General features: G+C 40.5%; 1 protein-coding gene across 2 annotated transcripts in view; it reads right to left on the bottom strand.

The window, feature by feature from the left end:
- Positions 1–327: 327 nt before the first annotated feature.
- Positions 328–26,783, bottom strand: part of ADAMTSL1 (ADAMTS like 1) — a 206,780-nt gene continuing 180,324 nt past the window's right edge. For both annotated transcript variants that reach the window (XM_033003851.2, XM_033003852.2), the window contains 6 exons: positions 16,789–16,989; positions 15,549–15,729; positions 12,634–12,841; positions 9,527–9,636; positions 8,339–8,559; positions 328–6,742 (listed from right to left, as the gene is read on the bottom strand). In XM_033003851.2, coding sequence (XP_032859742.1) covers positions 6,636–6,742; positions 8,339–8,559; positions 9,527–9,636; positions 12,634–12,841; positions 15,549–15,729; positions 16,789–16,989 — 1,028 coding nt within the window. In that variant the 3' untranslated portion in view covers positions 328–6,635. The remainder of the gene's footprint in view (positions 6,743–8,338; positions 8,560–9,526; positions 9,637–12,633; positions 12,842–15,548; positions 15,730–16,788; positions 16,990–26,783) is intronic.

Here is a 26,783-nt window from a genome sequence, read left to right as displayed (position 1 = left end):
AAGGATGATGCCTTTGGTGAAGGATGAGCATTTTGTGGTACCAGGGTTGCTTTAGTTGTGTGAGCTTAGTGATGACATCACAGTAATATTGTGTTTTAACCCATCAGGCAGCTAAACACCACACAGCTGCTTGCTCACTCCCCTCCCTGCAGTGGGATGGGAGAGAGAATCAGAAAAAAAGGTAAAATTCATGGGTTGAGATGAAGACAGTTTAATAGGAACAGGAAAAATAAGGGAAAATAATAATAATAATAATAATAATAATAATAATAATAATAATAATAATAATAATAATAATAATAATAATAATAGTAGTAGTAGTAATAATCAACAACAGCAACAATAATAATAATGATTAAAGAATTAGAATATGCAAAACAAGTGATGCACAATGCAATTGCTCACCACCTGCTGACCAGCTAGTTCCTGAGCAGCAACTCCCAGCTAGTTTTCCCCTTTTTATATACTGAGCATGGTATCATATGGTATGAAATATCCTTTTGGCTAGTTCAGGTCCACTGTCCTGGCTGTGTCTCCTCCCAGCTTCTTGTGCCCCCTAGCCTACTTGCTGGCAGGGCTGTGTGAAAAGCTGAAGAGTCCTTGACCACTGCTCGGCAACAACTAAAACATCAGTGTGTTATCAACGTTATTCTCATCCTAAATCCAAAACACAGCACTATATCAGCTACTGGGAAGAAAATTAACTCTATCCCAGCTGAAACCAGGACAAGTATCTTCACTAACATGCTGTGCAGAGGAATGTGGCCTTTAGAAACGTGGTGCCCATCTTCCTCAAAAGCCATTGCTCTTGCTGACAGAAGCAGTCATTTTGAAGGGAGTGTGGAAGGAGCATGGTAGGATGAAACCTCTCCTTGGAAAGAAGTAATGTTTAGTAATTAAATCAGCTGTCAGGGTCAAAGACCTGCAGAGCTCATTGGAGCTATGTAAGCAAGTGAGGGGGAGAGGAGTGGCTCTGAGCCCTTGTCACTGGGACACTGAGGTGCCAAGAAGAAATGAGTGTGCAATGGGTGACACGGTGCATTGCTCCTTCCCATCTGCCACACTTCACAAACAATCAACATGTGCAATTCAGAGCAGCCTGAGGTGGTATAATTTGCACATGGTACAGACTGATATAGACTCAGAGAGGGGCATTAAAGACATTCCCATGCAATCCTATTTCTGTGCGAAGTAAGTGTGTGCAGGTCTCCCAACATGTGTGCTCATCAGCCACAGTGCCGAAGGCAGTCACTGGTGTAAAGCTGGTAAGCATGAAGGGCAAAGCACATCCAGTGGGCTTCCTCCATTAAAAGCAAACCAAAAAGCACCAGCAAGATTCTAATGAGAATGAATTGCATCTAATTGTGGTTATAGCTGGTGATATAGGCAACAAATATTTAAACTGTCACACTTTATTACTTTATGCTGTCAGCTACTTTCCAGTGACAGGGTAAATGCTTTGACCTCAGTATTTCTAGAAGTAGTACTTATAAATTGATTTTGTTTCATCTCATTCTGGGTTTTTTCGTTGATTGTTTTTTTATTGGTCAGAGGCATTTTTTGCTGTGCTAACCTTGTTTCTGCATGCATAAAACCTTCTTTATATGAGCATGAGCTGGTATACAAATAGTGAGGAACCCCTGATGATGATCCTGTTTTAAATACATTTTCTGAGCTAATTTGTGCTCTGTCAGTTTCTTTTCATCATTTGAAATAACTCTTCCAGATGGACCCTGCTGTGATACTTCTCGAATGCAAAGGCACTTGTGTACTCTCAGCCTTGCTGCCTCAGCCACTCAGAATGTACTGGATGTCTCAGTAGAGGCTGTTCCAGGTTTTGTAACCATTCTGGCAAAAAACAAGGGCGGGAGTCTGTGATTTCATAGACTTTTTCAGTCTTCATCAGTGATCACTGATGGAAAGGTGAGGCTGAGCACCATAATTGCTTCTCAGAGGGACAGATGGAGAATAAAATGTATTTTTGTGTCCATATCTTCACATGTGAAGTTGAGAATGGGAGCAAGCATTGTATCTCAGCCAAAGAGCAGGGGAGGATAGAAATAAGCGTTGTAACCAGAAGAGAAGATGCTGAGAAATGGCTTTTCTCCTTATAAATCTGGATAAATAACACCTTGGGTCGCATATTATTGAAATGTCTTAGTGAGAATGCCTTAGTGATTTATATCAAAATTTTATTAAAATAGCTCTGTATATGACCATATTTTAGATTTTATTCCGATTGAATGGAGGGGAGATGTTGGCTGGAGATGATGAAGATCAATGTAGGCGAAAATGACGATTAACCAATATAGTTTTTGTGTGAGAAATGTGTAGGATCAGTAGAAAAAGGATGTCTGACCGTCCCCTCCCTCAATTTTGTGCAAACTGAAGTATTTGACACCTTCTTTTGTTTAGTTTCCACAAATAAAAGCTGGGTGTGACAGTTAATACATAACACTATTGATAAATATACATTTGCCTTTAAATAAGAACATTAAGGGAATGGTTAAATTGATGATTCCACAACCCTGGTCTGCAGATTATATGCAGAGCCATAGTTAGCATTAGCAGTTGTGAGCTTCCTATCTGTATACATTAGTAACCTGTGAGAAAAATCTGACATTAAAACCCGTTTGAAAGCTTGTGTTAGAAATTAGATAGTTGAATGAATGAAGTTCATTCATTCAACTACTACCTGAAATGCTCAGTGACTCACTGACAGCTGCCATTAAGAACTTAAGAGGACTTCTACAGTCCTGAAAATTTGGAAAAGAGCAAGTTTTTGGTTTACATTTTTCTACAAATAGAGGTTTGTGCTGATGAATAATCATATTTATGTATGAATCAGTGCTTGGACAACAAACTGACAGTAAGGTGATTATTAGCTTTCTGTTTGATAGGTCAATTTACAAAAAGTATCATAACTTAACAAGAAAAAAAAGCTTCAGTTGGAGTCCATATGACTGCAGCCAGATAGTAGGTAAAAAAATTTCCAGCTAAAGGTTACTTTGGAAAACAGCTTTGCTTACCTTGTCATGTAACAAGGGGCAAGAGTAGGTCTCCTGTGGGGAACCTTTCAGCACTGCATTTTTCTGCTTGCTGCAGAACTGTTTTTCTTCATTAAGGAAAATTTGTAGGGGGAACTAAACTGGAAGCTTGCTTTGAAGGTTTTGAAGGCTTTTTGACTTGACTGGTAACTAGAATCATATGCACAAAACCAGAATAATTATTCTCTTGAGAACCTAAGCTGGCCTGCTGTTCATTTTACATCAACTCCAGATTCTATTCTTGTTTTACTCAAAATGAATGACCGAATTCCCATTGTCTTCAGTACTGTTGCTTGGAAGTCTGAGGTCTGGTCTTTGGCTTGCATCTCTGTCTGTGTTTCTGTATGTATGGAGTGTAATTTACCTGCAGTGTAGGTGTCTAAAAAGCATATGCAGGAATATCATACTAGGGAAATTGTTCACTGTTCCCTTTTAGAACAGACATTGATTCATTTGTTTGAAAAGGGCAATGGCAGAACCAGATTAGCTTTCAAAATTTGATTTTGTCTTTGTTAAGAGAAAATGCTATTGCTTTATTATTTTTTTTTCTTCTTTCCTTTTCCCTTTGTAATTCTGACCATTACCAGGATTTCTTGTAGATATATACTTGATGCTTCAAGGAGTTGGAAGCTCCATTACTGAAGGCAGCAGCGACCTATAAGGAAAGACTGAAGTAATAAGGGTTGCTTCATGCCATAGGTTGCTGAGGAGAGTTACAAGATGTCTTTAAGCATTGCTGCATATTAAAAAAAGGAGTATACTTTTACTGATTTCCATGATCCTAGGACCAGCAGTGATGGCTTTATACTTCTGCAAGAGCAATAGAAGCAAGACATTAGCAAAAAAGAACAAAGCAAGGCAAATGAAGAATTAAAACAGATCTCTAAGACAGAGTACAGAACCTTAATGGCTGGAGACTTTTAAAAATAAGTTAAGACATCCTCTTTCCCCAAGTCAGGTTGATCATTTGTACTTTGTGCAACAGCTGTGTGCTGCTATCATAATACAGAATGAGGACAGGGTACTCCAACAGCTTTGTTACTTTGATGACTTTTGTTTTTAAGATTAATAAACAACACATCAGACAGCAGTAGTTAAATAAGTTACCTGCATTACTTGTATAAAAAGTTGTATAAATACAAATTTGCTGTTTCGTTTTCTTTTTAGGGAAGAAAAGTGTCCTTTCATAAACTATCCAATCAGCAATCATTATCTTACTGAGATGCTGCCAAGTCACAATTCAGAGGACAGACATATGAAATTAAATTCACATTGTGCAGAGACAACACAGTGGCCCCTCCAGATCTGATCCTTTGTGTTTATCCTGTGTACAGTTACACATCTACTATTTGACATGTGATCATCTGTTTTGCTACTAAACAAATGAAAATATTTCCTCGTACTGTTTTTTGTTAATTACTGTACTAGAAATATCCACCACATCGTCATCATCATTATTGTTGTTATTAAGGAATTGTTCTTCATTCCATGCATAACTATAATTTCGCAAGTTAAAAACATGATCCCTCCATCATGTCATAGTTTATAAAGCACTCTATGCACAGTGAAGCAGATCCCTGATTAAACGCAAGTGCTATTAAAATTAAGAGAAAAACACTATTACTGTTGATTTTAGAGGAACAAAATTCTGGGGAGATTAAGAAATACCCAAAATAATGTACAAAATAATGTACAATTATTAATATTGCACTTTTTATACAAGAAATCCTAATAAATATACAGAAAAGATATACATTTACATACATAGAAAGACATTCTTCTTTTTTTAAATAAAACATTACACTGATGCTTAGCAACGCTATTTCTTGAAGACCCATTTGTACTAAGAGTGTTCCCTGCCAGATGTGTTTTGAAGTAATGCAACTCAAGACAGTTTAATGTCCTGAACCTGGCACTGACCTCAAAAGTGGACTCCCCAGTTTTTCTGGAAAATCCACATGTCATGGCAGCTGTAACACATCAGTATTTGAACAGCATTTCATTAACATACCACAAGGCATAAGCCCCACTGGGAGAGGGACTGCCAAGCCTTTAATTTAGAGATGGTCTTGAACCAAAGCCTCAGACCCAGACACCTCTCCTTTAAAGTTTCACAATGCTCAAACCCCGTACTCTGCAGATTTCCTCTAATTTTAGGGCCCTACTCTGAGCAGAGCAGAGAGTGCCCAGGAACTAAAGGGATGAAGCACTTCACTAGCTGAATAACCACTGCAGCTGGCCAGAGGGAAAGACTCACAGACAGCATGCAAAGTCATGTTGTGGGTGTGATGTTTGAGCCTCACTTTTTAGATTGTATCTTCAGGGTGTTATACATGGGCTTAAAAATGTGCTGCTTTATAGCATGTTTTGTTGTGGGAGGCAGCTGGAGAGGAGCAAGCCTGTTAAAAATTATTGTCATTAGTCCAGTAATTGATGATGTATCCATTCTGTTTCTGCTGAGTAGGAATAACCACAAGAAGTCTTACCTACTACTTGTCCAAAAGGCTTGGCTGCCAGGAGAGAGAAATTTCACCTGAGCAGGATAGGAAAACTCACTTCCTCAAGTTCCTTTCCAAAACCCCAAGTCTGAGAGCACATGAACTCTGGGAACTGTACTCCTCTCTTTTCCAAACAGGTGTTAGTAGGATGCAGCGTGCGAAGTAGCTCCTCTTACCACAGAAAATTTTTATCTTTCCTGCCTGTGCTCACTACAGGACATAATTTTCAGGTTTGTATTACAGTCGGTCAATAGCAGATCATACTTTCTCTCCTTCTCCTGGATAATAATTATCATCACCTCACCCCTGTGCTGAGGGCAATCCTCCTATTCCCAATCCTACCTCACAAGCACAACCTGGGAACATTTTCAGGTGTTTTAGACTCACTCACATTACACACCATTGCTCAACTTCCCCAGACACCAGATCCTCAAAGATTACAAGGATCTCCCACTGAAATAATTTGAAATGCTAGCATAAGAAGGAGAGAGGGGTTTGGAAAGAAAAAAAAGGAATCCAATCTTGGATGCAACAAATAGGTTTATAAAGCAAAACCTTATGCTTATTTTCTCAAAGTAGTCTAAGATAGATGTATCTGTATACTGAATAGCTGAATATTTACTTTAACCTTTTTTTTTCTCCAGTACCTATGACCTGTTAAGCTGTTTGATTATTTGTTTCATATGTGCAGTGGTCCAATGTGATGCTAGGTTTTTACTCTGATCCACTTCCCCATCTGTCTGTTGGTGTAGCCTCAGCCATGTACATGGATTATGGGGCAGCCTCACTCCTCTCAGGCCCATTGTTGGTGGTGTGGGGCTTAGTGACTGTTCGTGGTCTAACCTCATGACCTTGTTTTGCTGAATTCTGTCTCCCGGATATATAAAAGGGAAAACTTGTCAAGTTCCTTTACAACAATGATTTGGTAAATGGTTGTCTTTTTTTTTTTTTTTTTTTTTTTTTTCTCTTTAAGGAAATAAATAAAATGAAAAAAAGAATTCCATTCCATTTAAATTTTCTGTAAAAGTCCTTGCCTCAGTGAAGCAAAGGCTGTGATCCCCTTGTTCCTCCGTTTTCATTGCTTTTGTCTTCAAGCTTTTCCACAAGTCCCACAGCAGCGTGACTTGAACTGGGTGAGCTGGCAGAGTTTGAGCTGCTTCACTTTCTCACAGTACCTTGTGGTGTCTCTGCACTCCACTGCCAAAGGGGAAACAAAAAGGAGAAATGGTAATGAAGCAATGAAAGAAAGATTTCTTACCTGAGAACATATCCTGGGATGGCCAAGAGGGGGACCAAGACAGATTTGTATCAGGAGGTCTCACTATGAGCATGAGCTTGACTTGCTGCAAAGACTGAGCAGGGACTTCAAGCAGCTGAAGGTTCAAAGGAGAACGTGGTGGGCAGCCTTTGCTTTCAAAGCCTGAGAAGAGGGCTTCTGAGTCTGCTCCAACACTCTCAGTTTGTCATTTATCAGCACTGAGTTTCATAACCATTGCTAAACTGAAGATGAAGTAGTAAATAAAACTGGAAACTTATTTTAGCAGCATAACTCAAAGGCACTTTGGCCAGTATTTTGCATTTGAAGAGGTAGTGTGTGCGGGTGTCACCCCAGATGTCCGGGTATTGTTTTTTTCACAAGTGTGTTGCAGAATAGAGCCGGAGGTGAAGAAGTTAAGACACTCTTTGAACTCCCTTAGGACTTGGGTCCTGGTATCATTTGGACAGTTTTTGAGGCCCTCAGCCTCCTGCTTTTGAGCTCCAGATTGGAAAATGGTCCAGTATCCCCATAAGACCTTGGGTGTGTTGTTGCCTGAGGGAGTCCCACTTCCCATGCCAAGGCTGAAAAGGGGGATCATCACAGGTCAGTTGTACAGTCCTCTCCAGCAATGTCTGTGCCAAATAACTCCACTGTTGTCTAGATGTGGGACATTTCTATATAGCAGGAAGAGGTTGGAGTGATAGCAAAGGTCTTGTTTGGTACCTGTAAGTTCCCTCAGTTCCTCCACTTCCATTAAGGCACCCCAGACTCAGCTTATGGATTTGGACCTATGGCATCTGCTTTGCCTCTGCTGAGAGGGAGCGTCAGAGCTGGTGCAGCTGTAGGCAAGCACAGATGGGTTCTGCTGCTGCTTCTGTGATGGCTGCACAGCAACCAGCTTGTGCACCCATCAAAATCAGCACATGGGTAGCTGGGGCAAATGAAAAGATAGTGATTTAAACTTGTGCTGCCTTGTGTTTCCCAAGCAGATGTTGCCATAGTGGGGCATTGTTTCCAAAGAGACACATCACCTGTTCTTCTTTGGTTTTTTTTTTTTTTTTTTTTTTTTTTTTTTTTTTTTTTTTTTTTTTTTTTTTTAAATATCTGTTACTTTTCTAGTTCTTTGGCAGGCCCAATTAGTTGTTTGTCACCTGAAAGCAAGCAGCCCCCAGTCCAGGAATTCCCATCATCAGCCTACCCACTGGATTCAGACTTACTGTATTTTAACTATAGACAGCAGTCTGTGATTCATGTTTTTCTTTCTGTCTGTACCATTAATGGAAAGTCTACATCAGCCACTTCACAAGCTATTAGCAAGGGGATTCAATCCCAGCACTAACACCATTGCTAGCAAACCACAATGGGCACCATTCCTTGCTGGGGCGCTGAGTTTTGGACACTTCATTTTGCACATATTCAGGCTGGAGGTTCCCTAGGACACCCATTTTCAAGGTCCATTGCTGCATTTCTGAGACAACTTTTCGTTCTTTCCTCCCCCCCACACCCCACTGCCTCCCCTCCTCTCAGCAAAGTACCGTTTTCACAGGGAGTGATGTTGCAGCGCTGCCAGTTTGCTGGCCGCGGCCTCCAGGAGCAGTGATGCTCCAGCACGGGCTTGCTGGTGTGGATGTGCACGCAGTCCACGCGTCGGGACTGGAAGCCGTAGTTTCCGCATGTAGCCGTGCAGACGGTCCACAGGCTGACCCTCCAGTGCACACTGCAGATGTCAGTCCAGCAGTTCTGGGTGCTCAATGGCCTGTGGGCAGAAGGGAAGGAGGTGTGACCTGTCACCACGCTGCCCACAGAGCAAGAGCATGCTACTCCAGGTGTCATGCAAGCTCTGGGGACAGCAAGCCTTGCATATCCCAAATGTAATTCACTCAGACCACTGTATGGGTCAGGTCTACAATGGGTCCAAATGGAGGTAACTCCAGTGCACTGAAAGACAGTTTGTAACTGCACTCAAGAACCAGACTGTCAGTGGGTGCACACTGGTATAGCACTACTGGAGCTAAATGACCATTTGAAGTATTTGAGGATTTGGCCAAAATGTTGTTTCCATGAAGTGCCAAACCAGAGTTCCACCAAAAAGATGCAATGAATGAAGTGGCAACCAGTAAGACCCAGCAGGGCTTTGTAACTTTTTTATGACTTCGTAGCCAGTGGGAACAAACGAATTCTCTGAACCCCTCTTTTTTCCTTCAATGCAGTCTCAACAGAAGATGCACAGGCACACTTGGTTCCCACCTCTTTGTAACACAGATAATGAAAATACATGAGTGGGAGCCAAAGATCCAATTATATTAATTTTCATTCATCATCAGGCATGATTTACATACATATGTCACATATAAAGTAGGTATGTCTTTACAATGTGGACAGTCAAGTTTATCTGCAGGAAAACACAGCCGTGGAATTCTTTTTTTCCCCAGTTACAGCTTGTGTTTGAATAAGAGAGGAGCAGACTGGCAGCTTAAGAAGAGTTAGCACAGCTTTTCAGTCAGGATTTGGCATGCCTAGAAGTGATTTTTTCCAGGGCTCATAGGAACAAATAGTGAAGCCTAGGCTTAAACTTTGTGAGATTTATACCACGTAACTGTATGTGTTGCAGCATAACCTCTTTGCTACACAAGGGAAACCCAAAAGTTGTCAGTTAAGTCACAAGTTCATTCAACATCTCTGCAAAGGGTAGTGGTTTCAGACATAAGAGATTCCTTTCCTACCTTGGTAAGACACCACATTGATCAGATGACACAGAACTCCCATTTTTGGTCTGGCAAAATACCTGTCTGTGCTGTACAGCCAGTCGTGGTCCAATGCAAGGTCCGTTGCACTGTGAACACAGAAAAATCACTTAAGGGAGGTAAAAGCCAGGACATGTTTTCTTTTCATAACACTGCTGGTGAAATAAAGGGCATGCTGCCGTGCAGTGACTGTTGAGCTTCTGAGCACTTCCTGCAGCTCTGCAGGCTTTGAAGGCTGAGAGCAGTTATATTCTAACCTACCTCACTCTCCTCCAGCAGCATTAAAACTGCATTTCTATATTTTCTCTGTAGATTTGATACCTCAATTGTTCAATAGTTCAATCTTAAATATGTCTGTTAGGGCAAATAAAATGCTCTCATGTCATTAGCCAAGAGCCTATGATCCATACAGGAAATCTCAATATGTTCCTTTTACTGTGCATTTTGCAGCTTGTACGACCACAATTTATGGGCAAATAGGTAATAGCCAAGAACGCACTGAATTGAGAACATATTCCACTCCATAATTCAAAAGCAATGCAAAACAATAAACAAAAGCAGCTAGCATGACGAACACAGCAGATCTGTAAGCTTGCTCCAATACAGAGTTCATCCTAACCTATTCAAGTTTATCAATCAGATGCTTACTATTTAACTCTTCTAATCCTCTCCTTTGATTAAATCATAATTAGCTATAGGTATGAAGCATGTACTTGTATTATTTTAAAATTATACTGTTAGGAAACAGTTTGTTTTTCTAAGTATCTGGAAATTATATTCAAGAATAGACTGAGGGTTGAAGAATGGGACCTTAGTGTGAGGGAGGAATTTTTGCCAGGGGACGGCTGCTGATCAACACCTCTTCCCTCTCCACTCCCCCATCAGGAGGAGCCCTATTTCACACTACCATACACTCCTCAAATAATAATCCTCACTGCTATTTCTTTCATCTCTGACAACTGGGGGAGAGCAGCAGTTACTGCCAGGTTTCTACTTGCTTCCATTAAACTCCCCCATTGAGCAATGGATGGAAATGTCATTTGTCAGAGTATGTGGAGCGCTTCTGTGATATCTGCTGGGGCTAGCAGTCCTCATCACCAACAAGCTTTAAAATACTATGGGATTACACAGTGGAGATCAAAATGCCACTGACATTAAATGAAAGAAAGGAAATCATTCTAGAGGTGGGGTTAGAGTAGATAGTCTGTTTATTTTCTCTGTGAGTTGGGAAAGTTGGTCACTACACCTGGGCAAAAGGGACCTGATATACCATGATACTACCAAGAAGCTCAATGATTCACTGAATCGGTGGTTTGTTCCTAAACTAACCGTAATTACATAACAGTCTTCTGCTTGGAGTCTGAGCTGTATAGAATCATATGGGACTTGATTATTTTTTTAAGCTAGGTAGAAGAAATATTATAATGTACAGAGGTTGGGTCTAATAAATTAATTCAGATCTCTTTGATTGCCTCATCTGAGTATGATGTAACGGGAAACAATATAGCCTGTAATGATCTACAAAATAAGGATGACGTAACTTTTTTTTTGCAAGGATAATCCAGGCCTTACCTGGAATTCCACAGAGAGTGAAAATTTGCTTTTTTTCATATAAAAGGATAATTCCAAGTTTTACTCATAAATGTAATACTTAAAACTCAACCACCTTTCATGTAAGGAATTTCCAAAATACACAGACAAGAGTTAAATGAAGTTGTTTTTAAATAGTGAACAATAACAAATTCTAGTAGCTGAAGACAGTTTTTACTGCCAGCATTGTAAAAAACTCTGATGAAGTGCAAAGCACCCAAGCAAATACAGAATACATGTGTTTATTAATAACAAACTGTCATATTATTCTAACCTCTAATACAGTGAGATAGCATTTGCCATTGTTTTCAAACTGGCTTACCACATGTTAATTAGAAAAGGAGGCAAGATATTTCATACTCTGAGTAATTATTTTCTTAGCCTCTCCCTGCATGGTAAGAAGCCTCTCTTCTATACCTTTACTTGACTCATCATTTCAATTAGATGTATGATTATTTCAGTTTTGTCAAACAGCTTTTTCTTTTTCCCTTTGAAAATGTTTATTTCACCAGAAGTGATGTTATAGAAGTATGGTATCTGGCTTTAATCTCTAGCAAAATCAGCTTCTGTGGTTTTAACACTGTCTCTCATTCACACTGGAATGCTGTACCCCTGTATGAATCACCGCACTGGAGAACTTTGGGCTAAAATCTGTGAGTTTCTACTTCTAAACGTGGACTGTAATGGACTCATCAACCTTCATATATGGCTCAGTCAAGCTGGAGTGGAGAGAAAAGGAGGGAAAGCACATAGTAATGACAGGTCTCAGATTATAATTGACTACATACTGACAAGTGTCTTTCCAGAAAATCTCACAGATCACAGAGACACAAAACTCTTCTGTGGATTCCCACAATAAAGTGATTTAATTCTAAATACTTGGAACATTTGATATTTATGGAGTGAAGTTTATTAACATCTGATCTTTGAATGAAGCTGCAAGGAGAGAATTTTAAGATCTGCAAAACAGCATGAAATCGTCTCAAAATGCTTTTAGCTCTCCATTCTGCTTTTTGTCATGAAGCAAATCAAGAAAGCTCCCACTTTTTGGCATTCTCAGGCAACATCAGCAACTTTGTAAGACTGGGTTATTGTACAACACCCATGCCCCAAACCTATCACAAGCATCGGTCCTGACTCTTGCCAGCCAAAACTGAACCACGCTCACTTGGTGGTAAGAGCAATTAGATCTTGGAGAAGGTTATTTCCCAGATGTGCCCTCTGTCATTATAAAGAGGAACTGCAGACCTTTCCACTGGGGATGGTACAGAGGTCTGCAGTAGAAGTCCTGTTCACACAAGTGATCACGGGAGATATCTGAGCATGCAGTGCACCAAATATGGAGTTGAAAGAGCTGAGCAAATCAGCTGCCTCCTCAAAAGCCTGCAGACCATAACCCAAAGATACCAGGGTGCAAAATCACTCCTCTCATTTTCTGTCACTTATTTCTAGCCCACACTATGAGGCTGTCCTTGAACTGTTGGCTTGTTCCTTACCTGGCCCCAGGAGGAGGCCACCCACTCAACACAGGGATGCCTGTTACAGTTCTGTGTGTCCACGGGACGCTTGGACACCTGGGCACAAGCCTCATTTGACATTGGGACAGAACTTCCTTTCGCTGTCAGGCGCTGGCATGTCACTCGCCGCATCTGGATGCCTCCGCCACAGCTCCGTGTGCACGGAGACCACGATGTTACCATCCATCTGTGAGAGAAAGGCAAATAGGTCAGGGAGGAGCTATGTGCCACCATCTGCAGGTTCACTGGTATTAACAGGTCTTCGTGTGCTGGACCAAAGAAAAGCAACAATAGCTTGGTTCACTTAGGGTGTGATCCTGGAAGGTGATGAGTGCTTCAGCCTTCCACAGTAGTCACTGAAAACTGCTCAGAGGATAAAAACTGAGAAAAGAGCATGTTTTTAATTAAATTATCTTTCTCAAGGCTCTTTGGGTCCAGAATTAATTTTATAGCCCTTAAGGCTGTTTTTAAAGGTTTGGAAAATATTTCTAGCTCAGGCACAGGGGTTTGGCATGGCTAGTTTTACACCACTGTGCCACGGAGGCCTTGGTCACAGACTGCAGTCACAATACCAACAATGACAAGCTCATTTACACCCCTTGGTAGGGAAGACTATCTGCACAAAGTTGCCAGAGTTGCTCACAGGCTGCTTTGAACATGCTGCTGAAAGAATAGCCAAAAGGCTGCTGGGTCCTGCTAGTGTCTGTCTGCTCTGTTATGGACCTGACACCTGGGATAATCCAGCGAAGTCTGAAGGTTGCTCAGGGTTGGGGCCAGTGCATAGTCAGGTCAGGGACAAAAGACACCTTTCTTCTTTCTTCTTGAGCTCAGACTACGCATTTGTCAGCTGGGGCTGAGGCTCTGAACCCCTATGTGCTGGGGTTTAAAAAACCCAGTCTAAATACTAAAAAGCTCATAACAGCAGAAAATAATAGTGTAGGTCCAAACCCCTACCAACATGGACAACACATTTTGTGTCTTTAAGGATCATTAAGTGAAACACTCATACAGTCAGGTTTGGGAAGGAGGTAGGTAGGAACAGGAAGGATGCAACTGATTACTAGTCTCCTGAAGAGTTTCATGGTCAAGTCAGCAGTTTACTTTGTTAAGGTTCAGGACACTCGGCAGGATTTGTGTGTTACTGGGGGGGAAATAAGTGCCTATCACATCCCTCACCGGCAGTGTTTATGATTACTTTACAAAGTCAACATTAGGCATTCTCCAGTCCCATGGAGAGGCATCCACTTCTATTCCTCAGTCTTCTGCGGATGGTTAACTCCCATGGTCACAGAAACAACTATATAAACAAACACACTCCCAACAGAGAAGACAAAAACGCTGCTACTTTTTTTCATGCAGCTTGGTGATTTGAATCTTAAGTTTCCACATGCCTCATAAAGCTCTGCTCTGCATTTCAATCAACTTTTATTTCCAAGCTTACATCTCAGCAGTTTTTCAGGAGCTAAGGGAGGATTGTGGGTTGCGTTACAGTTCAGGGAAAGTATAAAAAGACATAAACCATTCCCACAGAATTTACTGCCATCATGAAGGGAAACTGCTGCTAATGAATGTGTTTTGTATTTCACCAAATCTCTTTTGGTTTCCCTCTTATGACTCAGCTGGCAACTCAGAAAACATTTGTCTGCAAAGAGGGGTAGGAATATATTTTAAAAGGTGATTAAACAGAACTTTGCCATATACCAAATACACATTAAGAGTGGTAAATCTGGATGCTTACTTCTCATCAGCTTGCTTAGCACCTCTCCTTGCCACAGCTTAGACTCTCTTTTTTAATACAAGTCCCAAATCACTGTTGAATGAGAGAAGCTGTACTAAATTTCTCTTGAGATCCTGACTACTTTTAAGTGCTTGTATACTGAAACACACCATATCCACAATGGAAATAAGGGAGAAGAGGGAGTAAAAACCCAGAAAAATATGGAAAATAATGTTTACACATCTCAGCTAAGGAGCCACTAATGTGCAGAAGTAGGACACTTTTAACATGGATGGAGTGTAACGCTATGCTGACTGGACAGGCACTCAGGATGTATATTCTTTACACCAAAGGATGTCAAAGAAGGAAAGTGTTTTGCATAGGGAGGAAGCAGCAGAGGAAGACCTAAGTGTTATCAGAAGTCTTTCAAGCTGTCCTGTCTCCATTGTGTTTAACAGTAACTGAAAAAAAGGGGGTTACAGGGGCAGAGAGTTACAATCCCAAGATAACCACAAGTTATCAGTCTCCAAAAGGAGGCAGAACTCAGTCTGACCCCGCTTCATGCCCACTAGATATGATGGGATGTGACCCATCATATTTTACAACAGGCATTTCCATTCTGCTAAGGGAATTGTTTACAGCTGTAGCTGCAGTCTGGCCCATATTGATGTTCAGGCAAGACAGGAACTCAGAATAAAACCCCCAAATAGCTGCTAAACCTAGCTTCTCGCCTGTTATATTGCTGGGATAAACTCGTACAAAGCCATGTGTAACACAAAAAGATATGACCCTACAGTTCTTGGGTGATGAAACTCCCATATGAAGAAAGATCAGAACAGGCATGATATTGATATCCAACACAGGGTGAGACTGGAATCACCCAAGACACCTCAAGCTGTGAACTTTACTAATAAAGAGTAGGCGATAGCCCCAATTATTTTCTAACCTAATTATTGAAGGAGTAAACTCTTTTTCTACTTGTGTACTGCCAATGTTTTCCACAAATCTTGTTACAAATTCCCAACTGTCTAGGTTAAGCACTCATATATTCCCTTTTAGCCATGACTTTTATCCAGACAGGCACCAGAGAGGCTGTGATGGCATGATGTCCAGTGCAAAGAACTCTTCAAGCACATCTTAAAAGCAGGTATGACATTTTAACATGGGGCAGACAAACCGTGAAGGGCAGTCTCTCCTGTTGCATGCAGTGGGCTGCAGGGCTGGCTTAGGCTTCTCCTTGCAGTGGGATATGTTGACTTCAGCCCCATCCAGTAAGCACCTCAGCTGGGGCAGCTGAACCCCTCTGTGGCCGCACGAAGATGAACAAGCCATCAGCTTGTCCATTGACCACTGGTATTCTGCCAAAAAGTGAGGAAGAAACACATTAAGATCCAAAAACTGCCAGAAGGATACCCTTAGAAAAGAAAGAGTTGTAAGTATTCTCCAGGATGAAATATATGGACCCGGTGTCTCATGTGGAGGGGAGCTACCTATGACTACAAGGCACCACGCAATGAGCAAAGAAGAAACATGATTCCAGGTGATGTAGGCCAGTTACTGTCTTTGGTGTAACAAACACAATTTTTTGGTGCTTAGAAACGTCAGGCATGGAAAACGAATGACATGGTAGAGCAGTTTAGTGAAGAATGATGCCAGTGATGCAGGACACTGCATCCATATTTTTAAAGAGGTGTGATTTAGTGAAGATGTGGTTAATTGCAGTTACCAGCAGCATCTACGATTCTGTGATCTTACAGCAGTGTATTTCTCAACAGGTAAATCATACAGATCATTTATCCTGAAGACAAATGGGGGAGTTGCAACACACTTAAAATTTTATGGCAAAATTTAAGGAAAAGTCATATTCTTCTCCACTCCATCCCCGAGAACTGGATCAGTAAAAGCTGCATATTCTGTACCAACCCATCCACACTGGCTTTATCAGTGTGGATATAAGTTCAGTGGCTTTATCAACTTCAGTGTATTTCTAGGGTAAATACAACAGTTGCAGTATTTTCACAAGTGAAGGGTTTTCAAGCAAGAAGAGACTGTGAAACACTGACTTTAGAAGATTAACAGAGGGGCTTCTAATTTTAGGAGTTCAAACTATGACACATCTGTCTTGATTTTCTGGACAAGAAAACTGTCAAGACTCAACAGGCGTAGGTGTAGCTTGAATCGCTAAGGTGTGTTTTATGCTCAGCAGGCCCGAAAAGTAAAGTAAAATCTAAGATACTGTAAGGTACTCAGTAGTCCTGCAAATCTACATCCCTGGCAGTAAAACATCAAAACATCAATTTCCTGGTGCACACGACAGTCCTGCCTTCAGGGAGGATAAATCCAAGATGAGAAAGGCAGAGCAGGGAAGACCATGGTAAGAGCATTACAGGGCAGCAGGACTGGAACTGGAAAGTTACCTTGTATAGCCAAGGACGTTTTTTGTGTGAGCGAGCCAGCCTCATTCTGAGCAAGGCAGCTGAATTCACCATCAGGAGCATCACTGACATTAAGTATCTGAAGAATCCGGCCCTCTGCCAGGAGGTGGTGTCGCAGGCCGAGAGGCTCGCCAGAGTAAAGCCAGGTGATGTGCGGGGTTGGATGACCGTTCACAGCACAACCTGAAAACCAGGGACATGAAAGAAACCTGCTGAGTACAGAGCTTGCTGCAAAACTACATGTTTTGAAGTGGTGAAAATTAGGCTAAAAATTCAGTTCCATCTGATTTTCTCTATGAAAAATAGGAATATAGTGGTAATGAGTAAATTTTTATCAGATGAAAAATAAATTGTCCAAAAGCTAGTTAATCAGCCATATGAAAATGTCAGATCAGTTTGGAAATATTTACATCAAGTCTTCTAAGGTTTCCATTATTTTGGATCATCTTCATTTTAGTATTGAGTAAAGTGGGATAGGGAGGTTACACACCTAGCATAAGCTCAAGGAACATGCTTGAACAAGGCAGTACAAACAAAACTTGGTCTCCAAACCTCTTATTTAAACCACAGGTCCACCTTCCTTTCTTTTTTTTTTTATATTAAAAATCTTAGGTGTTTGTTACACAAAAGTTTACACATAAATTTTGTTACACAAAAAAATGTTGAAAAAACAAAGAGATAAAATTGGGCCATTAGAGGCTTTTTGTCACAGCAGTGGGCAGTTCTCCAAGCAACAACCAATCAAAATCAGCAACTGAAAAAACCCTGCTGTTCTGAAGCACTGTATGGGTATGGTTATGGACCATGAGCACAGCTGATGAGGTTAAGGCTTACAGTGAGTTCTTTGCCTGTTGACCTGACAGAATATCTGTAAGATACTATTTGCTGTGGTCTTCATAGCCACTGCACACTTTGCCAGCTTCATGACAAATTGCAGAAGATTTGTGAGACTTTCATACCCTGAGAGAGATAGCTAAGTTGCCCTACATATTTCCTGGGGAAAAAGAAAGAACTAGGCAATTTCTGTGGTGCAATCCATCCACACCAATTGCAGGAGTGGGGAGCCAGAAAAGCCATGCACAAGGGATGGCATATATTACTTGGACTGCTTGTGGCTTAGGCTAGTCCTGCACTTACATGCATCTCTGATATATGAAAGGTCTGGCTAAGTTTCTGTGAATGATGACTGTTCATTTGTTATACTGCTGCTTTACATGGTTTGGTTTATGTTAGTAAGTTTGTGTAATTAATTACTTTATTGTATAAAAAATCCCTTCTGAAAGAAGTGTACTATATAAACAACCATAACATATACGTGAAAATTCACACTAGCACTGTTCAAAAGGAATAGGATAAAAAAAAAGAAGAGTACAAATTTAAAGTACTGAAAGATGGAAGACTGTTCTAAGATTAAGGAATAATTCCATCAGTTAATATTTCTGCATTGTCATCTCCATGTAATTTGATTACTATTTATTATTCAATGAGACAAGTAAGAATGTGAATATGATGACTTTGTAGCTGCATTACACAATGAACAGACACTAGAAAAAATGTGACATTTTTGTTACTGTTCCTCCTTTCATTCTTGTCTGTCCATCTGAGGAAATCCTCCACTAACATATGCTGAGCAAGTATTGTTCCCACAAGAGAGGTAAGATGACTAATAGTTGTTGCAATCAAAATTTTATTTAACTATACATTTTTTTCATTAGGAATTTATCTATACGGAGGTGCCTATCACTGCAAGAATAAGAAGACCATTTTCTTTAATTCAACCAGGAAGGCTGAACAGTTTGATTTCCAACCAGTATCAAGACTAAATCCTTGAGACTTGAGAAGGACACTACTTTGTTTAGAAACCCTTGTTACCCTTTTGACTTTGGTCACCCCTAAACTACCATTGGGCTACTATAGTCTTTACTTGTCTGCCTTTTGCCCCTAATCATACCTTCAATTACACTACTACTACAGCAGAAGATGCTGCCTTGCCCACGAGAATTGAAGCTTCCTTGCTCATACAAAGCAGAAGAACCCATACAAGATGGAAAAAGCCAGTGGTAACCCATGGCATGTCGCTGTTTTCACACTGAGACCCCATGCGCTGCTCAGAAGGATAAATACTGGATGTCTCACTGGTGCAGTGGCTACACGGGTCTTTGCTGTGTCCCTTGCCGCTGAGAAGCCCTGCCTGCATCCACACTGGGGAAGGGTATGGGCTGGATAAAGTTGCCCTTCAGGGCTCATTTATTCTGTGTGAAACAAGTATTAAGAGAGCAAGAACTCCCCCGCGGAAGGCGAGTAGCGCACACAGGAGGTTCTGCAGTTGCAGTGACAATGTTTCACTGTCAAAGAGCTAGTTAATAAAGCTAAATACTAAAAAAGGAAAAAAGGGAAGAAAAAGGCAGAGTGAGAGAGTGCACATTGCTTGCAGTAGTCTCCTCTCTTCCCTTTTTCCACTTTTATTTATAAGGTTAAAGAATCTTTGCTATTTGCTTTAATTTCCTTGGCAAGGTTTAATGCAGTTTTGCCTTTGGTAGTTCTCTCCTCAATGCTCGTTTCCTGACTACAAAGACACAGCTTTCTTTGCTGCTCAGTCCTTTCTCTTATTTCTGTAAGGTCTCTATTTATTCCTGCTATGCTTCATTTTATATTATTCCTTTTGTACAGAGTACTGATGTATTTTTCCCTACTCTTGTACTGAAAAACAGCTCTTTCAATTTTCAAGATACTCATTCTCAAGTAAAGAGGTGATGTGAAAGATTTCAGCCTCACCGGTTTAAGGCCGCCTAAGTTAAAAACAATGGAAAATGAAGGAATATACAGGAAATGGACAAACTTAACAATTAGTGGCTGGATGACTTTTACCTACAGTATTCTAATTTTTTATAGTTTGCTTGTCTTTTAAGATAATTGCAGGGATTTTTGCAGGCCAGCATATAGCCATGATAATTGACAAAGACATGCTATGAGCTCAGTTTTATTGTTTGCATTTGCAAACAGTCCACACAGGATAAATGAAGAAAACAGATCAGTTTGATGTTAAACACAGAGGAACTAAAACTGACTTCAGTGTGAAAATGGTCCTAGTTAGTGACCATTTTTCTTGAAAAATTTTATTGTCAGGCCAAACAATACAGTCTTCCCAGTACTATTTTACTTGCCTTGTATATTTCTTCTTCCAAAATAGATATATAAAATACTAGCTAAAGGAACAGCCAGTAATCAATAATATGGGGGAAAAACCCCAAATACTATTCCCTAGATACATTCTACCAGTGAGTAACTATTACTTTTTTTAACATTTAATAGTAAAACTTTACTAACACCTATGACACTCATATGTAATGGATAGTCCTCATTTGTGTATGCAGAACAAGCATTAATCGCATTTTGAAAGTGACATTTCCTATACATTTCCCATGCATATGGATGCATAAGATATGGGATAATGTTTTATGCATATTAAGTGAGAACCAGAGTACAATAAAAAACCATGTTCCATTAATAACCCCTTCTCATCTCCCAGGTATAATTTTAATACTACTTAATGCAGACTACCAGCACTTATTCTCTATTTCCTCCCATCCCTGTGGACACTGACTGCTTTATCCTTCCAAATCTCAACACCTGTTCCTCTAACACCTGAGAAGGGAAAACTGGCTTTGCTTCCATACAGCACAGCTATTGCAAAGCTGTAAGGATGGGAACCCTTGAGAAGGTGAGGACAGAGCCTTTCTGGGGACTGTTTCTGAGCAGTGAAAGCTCTGGCATGAGACAGCCCTTCTCCTTCAGTCCTTCTTAAACAGAGAAAGAAAATACCTCCTTCAGTCTCCCTTCTAAAGTCTACCATGACACTGAATTCATTCAAGGTCAGGACAAGTCATGGATGTGCAAAAGCTGGAGAGATAAACAAGAATCTAATGCAAATTACATCTTTCGGTAGGGAAAATGTTAATATTTCAAGGATAAAAAGGGTGTATTTGGAGAGGGAAGGCCTATGTTTCACAACAGTGCTAATTTCTTGAGTGGAAAGAATAAATGCATAGTGTAGGCCAAATTCAACTCCCCATTATACCTTTGCAACACCTTCTCTACAACTGTAGCTGCAGAAAGACTCTGGGTTATTGTGCTAATTCTAAGAGAACAAAATATGAAGCATGCATCACTGTTTCGCTTGTAGACTTGAATGACAGAAAAACCAAGTGTAAAAACTGTTGCTTTTAGGATTACTTTTTTTAGCAGTCTGATACCTTAAATCAACAAAACTGTATGGAAAGTAATGGTGAAAACGTCAAATAAATTTTGAAAGTACTAAGTACAGTTTGTGATACAAGTTTAAAAAAAAAATACAGCATTACCTTTAAAAATATATATATTTTTAAAACATACATTACTTTCATGCATTCATATTTGTCTAACAAATAGCTCTCTAATTTACTACTGACCTGCTGATTAATTCCAGGCAATATTTTTAATATTTATTAAAGATGGAATCTGAGTGAAGACTTCAGGTCAAGATGAGGCAGTTTCTTTGAAATTTCTTTAAACAAAGTAATTCTGCAGTCTGAGCTCAACAAACCACTTAGCTTTCCACTTGCAGCCCTAAAGCTGCTGTGCTGCGGGAGGTAGGCTCACATTTTCTGTTCTGCCAGCAGCTAATCAAGGCACAAGGAGGTACATGCTGTCTTACCTGAGGCCAAGACAAGTGCCAGCAGTGGAGCTGGAAATCAAATTCTTGCCTTCTTAGTCTTAGGCCAACACTTCCATCTTTGGAAATTACTTCCTATTTAAGAGATAGGTTAGGGTAGCATATCCCACATGTAAGTACACACTGTGGTACGCAGTTTGGATTTGTTGGTATTAATGTTCAACTTCATGCTTGTACCTTAAAGCTCACTTTTACACCCTTGCTTTCATCACTGATTACTCCTTGCAAAATAGGCAAATGTTTGTGCTGCATTAGTTCAAAATACTTTGAGTCAACAAAAAAAGGCCTGAATTTGAAAAAAAAAAATCATCATTGCAATTGGTTAGGGACTGCATGTTTCAGGACATCACAAAGTACAATAAACGTAGTACAGAAAGTTCACAGGAAACTTCAGCTAGATTTACAAATCAGAAGGCCTATGTCCTTGCCTCTGCAAGTCACAGACATGTACCTATCCAAACATAAAATTGGGAGATGAAAGGTGATTGCTGACTACTATCTGAAATGCCTGGCAAAGGAGGAAAGAAGGGATTTGGCAGCAGAATTATTAGTTACATTAAAACTGAAATAAAATAGTCAAACAAAAAACCCACCTGTGACTCTATATATATATATTACTGAATTCTGACAGAAAAGTGTGGTAGAACACAATACGCTATGTTAAAGCTGTAAATATAATGCAGCTACAGGATTTGAAACCTGATAGTATTTACACTCTAATCTTTACATTAAAAGAGTTGAAGTATACTTTCAAATACAAAAGTTCAATTACAAATACAGAAACAAGATTAAGGATGAAATGAAGAACAAAATGCTTGAAACAAAATGTAGAGAAGTGTTGTGGTTTGGGCCTGGTCAGCAGCCAACCGCCACGAAGCCACTCTCTCTCCCTTCTATTCCGGCCATAAGAAGGGACAGAGAGCCAGGCTTGGGGTTCGAGATAGGACTGGGATGGGAAAAAAAATCCCCCTTTATGGTCACGAGCAAGAGGCAGACTCGTCAGGGGAAGAAAAAAAAGAACATACATTAATTACAGACACTAACAACACTTAACAGAGTAGGACAGTGAGCAGCATTGCCACATCTTGAGAACACCTTCCCCCCACCCCTCCCTTCTTCCCGGGCTCAGCTCTGCTCCCAATATCTCTACCTCCTCCCCCAGTGGCGCAGGGGCAGGGAATGGGGGGTGCAGTCAGCTACTTCCTTTATCTTTGGTGGGGGGACCTTCTGGAACTTCTCCCCCTGCTCGATCGTGGTCCCCCTCTCACAGGAGACAGTCCTCCACAAACTTTCTCCAACATGAGATCCTCCCATGGGCTGCAGTGTTCCCCACACTGCTCCATCGTGGGTCACCAACTTTCTCTGACTGGATTCTCTCCCCCAGCTGCAGTCCTTCCCGAGCTGCTCCGGTGTGGGACACCCACGCGTACTGCAATCCTCCCAGCGCTGAATTACAGCAGCGGGGCTACCTTCTCCCACAAGACCCCGGCCTTCTTCGGGCACAGCACCTTGATTATACCAAGCGGAAGCCATAGGCCATAAATCAATGTCTGCTCCACCGTAGATCTTCATGGGTGTCGGGGGGGGCCGCCCTGCCATCTCACCACAGGATACAGGGGGGTCTCTGCTCTGGCACACCTCCCCCCTCCTTTCTTCCTCCGTTCCTTCACTGACCTTGGTGTTCACACAGCTGTAGCAACTCCTCCTCGTAAGTCTGACTGCACGTCACCACGTCCCTTCTTAAATACGTTATCGCAGAGGCGCAGCAGATTGGCTCAATTTCCCAAACAGAAGTGGAGCTGACTTGGAGCTGGGGGAGCTTCGAGAAGCTTCTCACAGGGGGCCGCCCCTATAGCCCCTTCCCCTGCCACCAAAAAAAACCCCACCACTCACTCAACCCAGGACAAGAAGCCACAGATCAATCTGAATAGATACAAGCTTGGTGTCGAACTATTGTCGTAGTTCACACTGTACTACTGTGTTTACACTATGTAGATGAGATCAGACTGGCACAAAGAAATACTTCCCCGATTTCCTGTCATACCTTATTTTTTCCTTAGATGACTAAAATGCAAAATACATGTTAAACCTAACAGAGTTAAATATAATTCCATGCTGTATCTTTCTAAGAAAGAATTAATGTTAATGTAAGTATCACCTTTATTTTTAATAGTTTAAAGGAGGTCAAATGAATGTGAATTTATGCTAGATAAGGAAAGCCAAGTATTTAGGAATTCTTGAAATAGGCCAATTCAGCTGATGACAGTAGCATTTTAAAAAAAGAAGTAATTTCAAATAACTATTTATGGCTCCAAAGGAGCAGCTGAAACTTACTGTACTAAACATATGACATGTTTTTTAAACAGTTCTCAAAACACCTAAACTGTTTACCCAGTGCCACACATGCTGCTATTAAATATCATTTACATAGCATTGTAAATTTACACTGTATTCAACAGAAATTGAGTTAGGCCCGTTCTTGGTCCCAGAGAGGCTGTAAAAAATGTTCCCAAATATACAGCCATGTGGTGGGCCCATTAAAAAGGCAAGGAAATTTTAAAGCTCTGGTAGTAATACTGATTTCTAAAATGACTCTAACAACAGAAATCCTACACACTCAGAATTTTGTATTAATAAGGATTGGGCTGAAAACAATCACCAATGGCAAAACATGAAACCAAAGCCTATGAAAATGAATACAGTGTGCTGAAATGACCTCCTGAGCTAACTCTGATGGGTTTACTCAGTGCATGACAAAAATGGAAAAGGAGCACACTTCAGTATAAACCTCTGCCCCACCAGTGCTACCGCTCCAGGCTAACTGTACAATTACATTTATGGGAGGAAAATGACACTCAAAAGAGGTGTGTGGAGCAAGCACTGAACAACAGCATAAGGAGTTCAACAAAAGACAGAGCAAGAGCTAGAGCATAATGCAATTACCATCCCAACTTCTGAAGGTCAGTGCTGCTGTAGAAGCCTTTCTGTATTTCTTAAGATGATATAAACTTGCTACATCCTAAGATATCAGCAGCTCAGGAAACTTCCTGTGGCACAGTGAAAATGACAAACTCAGAGCAAAGGAGGTAGCATGTAGACAGGTGCAGGAAAGCCAGTGCTGCTTGCTCCAGAGAGGCTGTAACTTCTGTGTTATTAACAAAGTGCTTTTGCCATTTGGGATAGATTTTAAGAACCATCACGGAGGGAGAAGGTGCTTCAAAGCTTAGAATGGATAAGCCATTTAGTCAACGGGTCAGAAATCCAACAGGGTTGGAAAACACCCTTAACACTTACTTTAGAACAAAGTTTAACTTGTGCAAGAGACTAAAAAAATCTTTTATGTGAAGGAGCTGGCAGAATGACAGGTTCCTGGACTGGGATATCTGTGGCAAGTCTGAGACCCCTACTTTTCACCAGAACTTGCCTCAGTGGAGCTCTGCATCATTTATATCTATGTTAGAACAGAACTTAGGTCAGTGATCCTGGAGACACAGGTTCAAGGTCTGCAACTCTTACCACAAACCCAAAATTAAACAGATGTTGTCCCAGAGGCCAGTGATATTATTTTAGGTGACAGCATTTTGGATCACTGCTATAGATCAGTGGTTCTCAGATTGGCTCATTGATGGCACTGAACAGCAAGCAGGAAAAAACCAAGGCAGCAGATTGCCTAGAGGACCTTGCTCTTTTGATTCTGCTTTCAGAGCTTGGCAGCAGCAGGACTAGTGTCCAATTGCCTGAAAAACAAACACTGTATCAGTGTGGTCAAAATGTTTGACCAAGCAGAGATATCATCACATATTGTACACACTGAAATGTACACAGTATGCACATGCAAATGAGAAGCCACGTTTCAGTGACATCTTACAATGTAGTCTGGTGTAGAAGGAAGGTAGTGCAATACTATATGTACTGTATATAATATTTAGAATGTAATCAATGTGATAGAGTCTGATTGAGGAATTCATTGAAATGATGGTGGCATATTCTTCATATTAATTTTAATTCTCATCTTTATAGAAATTTCACTTACCTAAGAATTCTCGTAAATAGTGTGACAAGGCAGAATTTTCACTGAGACAAAAATGGCAGGGAATGGAAAACATAGTTAACAGGACAGATTATCCCATGAATGCATCTGGTGCTTTATTCTCATCACAGTGGAAGTATTATTAGTGCAAAATAAAGTTGCTAAAATGATTCTTTAGCATTAGAACTATTTTTCAAATGTGACGGCAAATTTATTACAGAGAGTGAGGAGGAAAAAAATGATCTTGTGCGAAATAACTTCTCAGATAGTCATGAATTTATCTGACCCCTACTGCACAACTTATGCAGTTCTTAGGGGAGCACAAACAGTGGTTTAATCATAATTACTCATGAGTTTTCTCTTTGCTGACTCTGTACAGATTGTAAATTATTTTGTATTTTCTATTTATGCTTCCAATTTTAATCCAGCAATAATTCTCAAAATCTCAGAAAATTTAGAACAGACTCATGGTATAGTGAGGAAGAGCAACAGGGAGTAAAGGAAAACTTCCTATGTTTCGAGAAGATACAGTTTTGCTCTTGAGCATCAAACATTGCAAGAAATTTGTAGTGGTCAGATCAGTTGTGTTCATCTGGATCTTTTACTGTCTTTCACACTGATTTTGAACAAGTGTCAGTCCTATGTTTACAGATGTTATGGCTCAGAAGCAAGATAGATAGCAAGCAATTGCTGCACTAACTTCTCTGGCTCTGCTGAAGGAGTTTGGTCCTGTTCATGGCATCAGACTCTCTCTATGATCTGTTTCTTCTCCTAAAGTAGTCAATTGTACAACATTTGACTCACTATTACGCATCTCGGAACATTCAAAAAGTCCTAGGATAATTTTTCTGTTCAGTGCTGCATCTAGATAACCTTTAAATTTGCAGATAGGCAAATATTAGCTAGAGACTTGAAGTGGTCCCCTCTGGAAAAAGAAAAAAAAAAGACTGAAAACCCTCCTGAACTTCAGGCCTTGGCTCTAATGCAGTTGGCTCTTTCAGAATAAGTAATTTATTCATCCTCAAAAGGCTGACCATTGCAAGCAATGTGGCTACCATAACTGTATTTTTCCATTCTGATTTCTGGGGCTTCTTCTGGGCATCTAAGTGACTCTACTGGAAAATGAGGGAAATATACTATTGCCAGTAAAATAAAAGTGAGAGGGAAATGCTGGGTGTGATAAGGGGAATCCTTTGCATTTTTTAAGTGAAAGGTTTTTGTTATTTCTTTGTTTTT

Source organism: Tyto alba, unplaced genomic scaffold (genome assembly GCF_018691265.1).
Source record: "Tyto alba isolate M040663 unplaced genomic scaffold, T.alba_DEE_v4.0 Super-Scaffold_42, whole genome shotgun sequence".
NCBI classification, from domain to species: Eukaryota; Metazoa; Chordata; class Aves; order Strigiformes; family Tytonidae; genus Tyto; species Tyto alba.
Note: the sequence above shows the minus strand (reverse complement) of the source record. Positions and strands in the feature narration are given on the sequence as shown.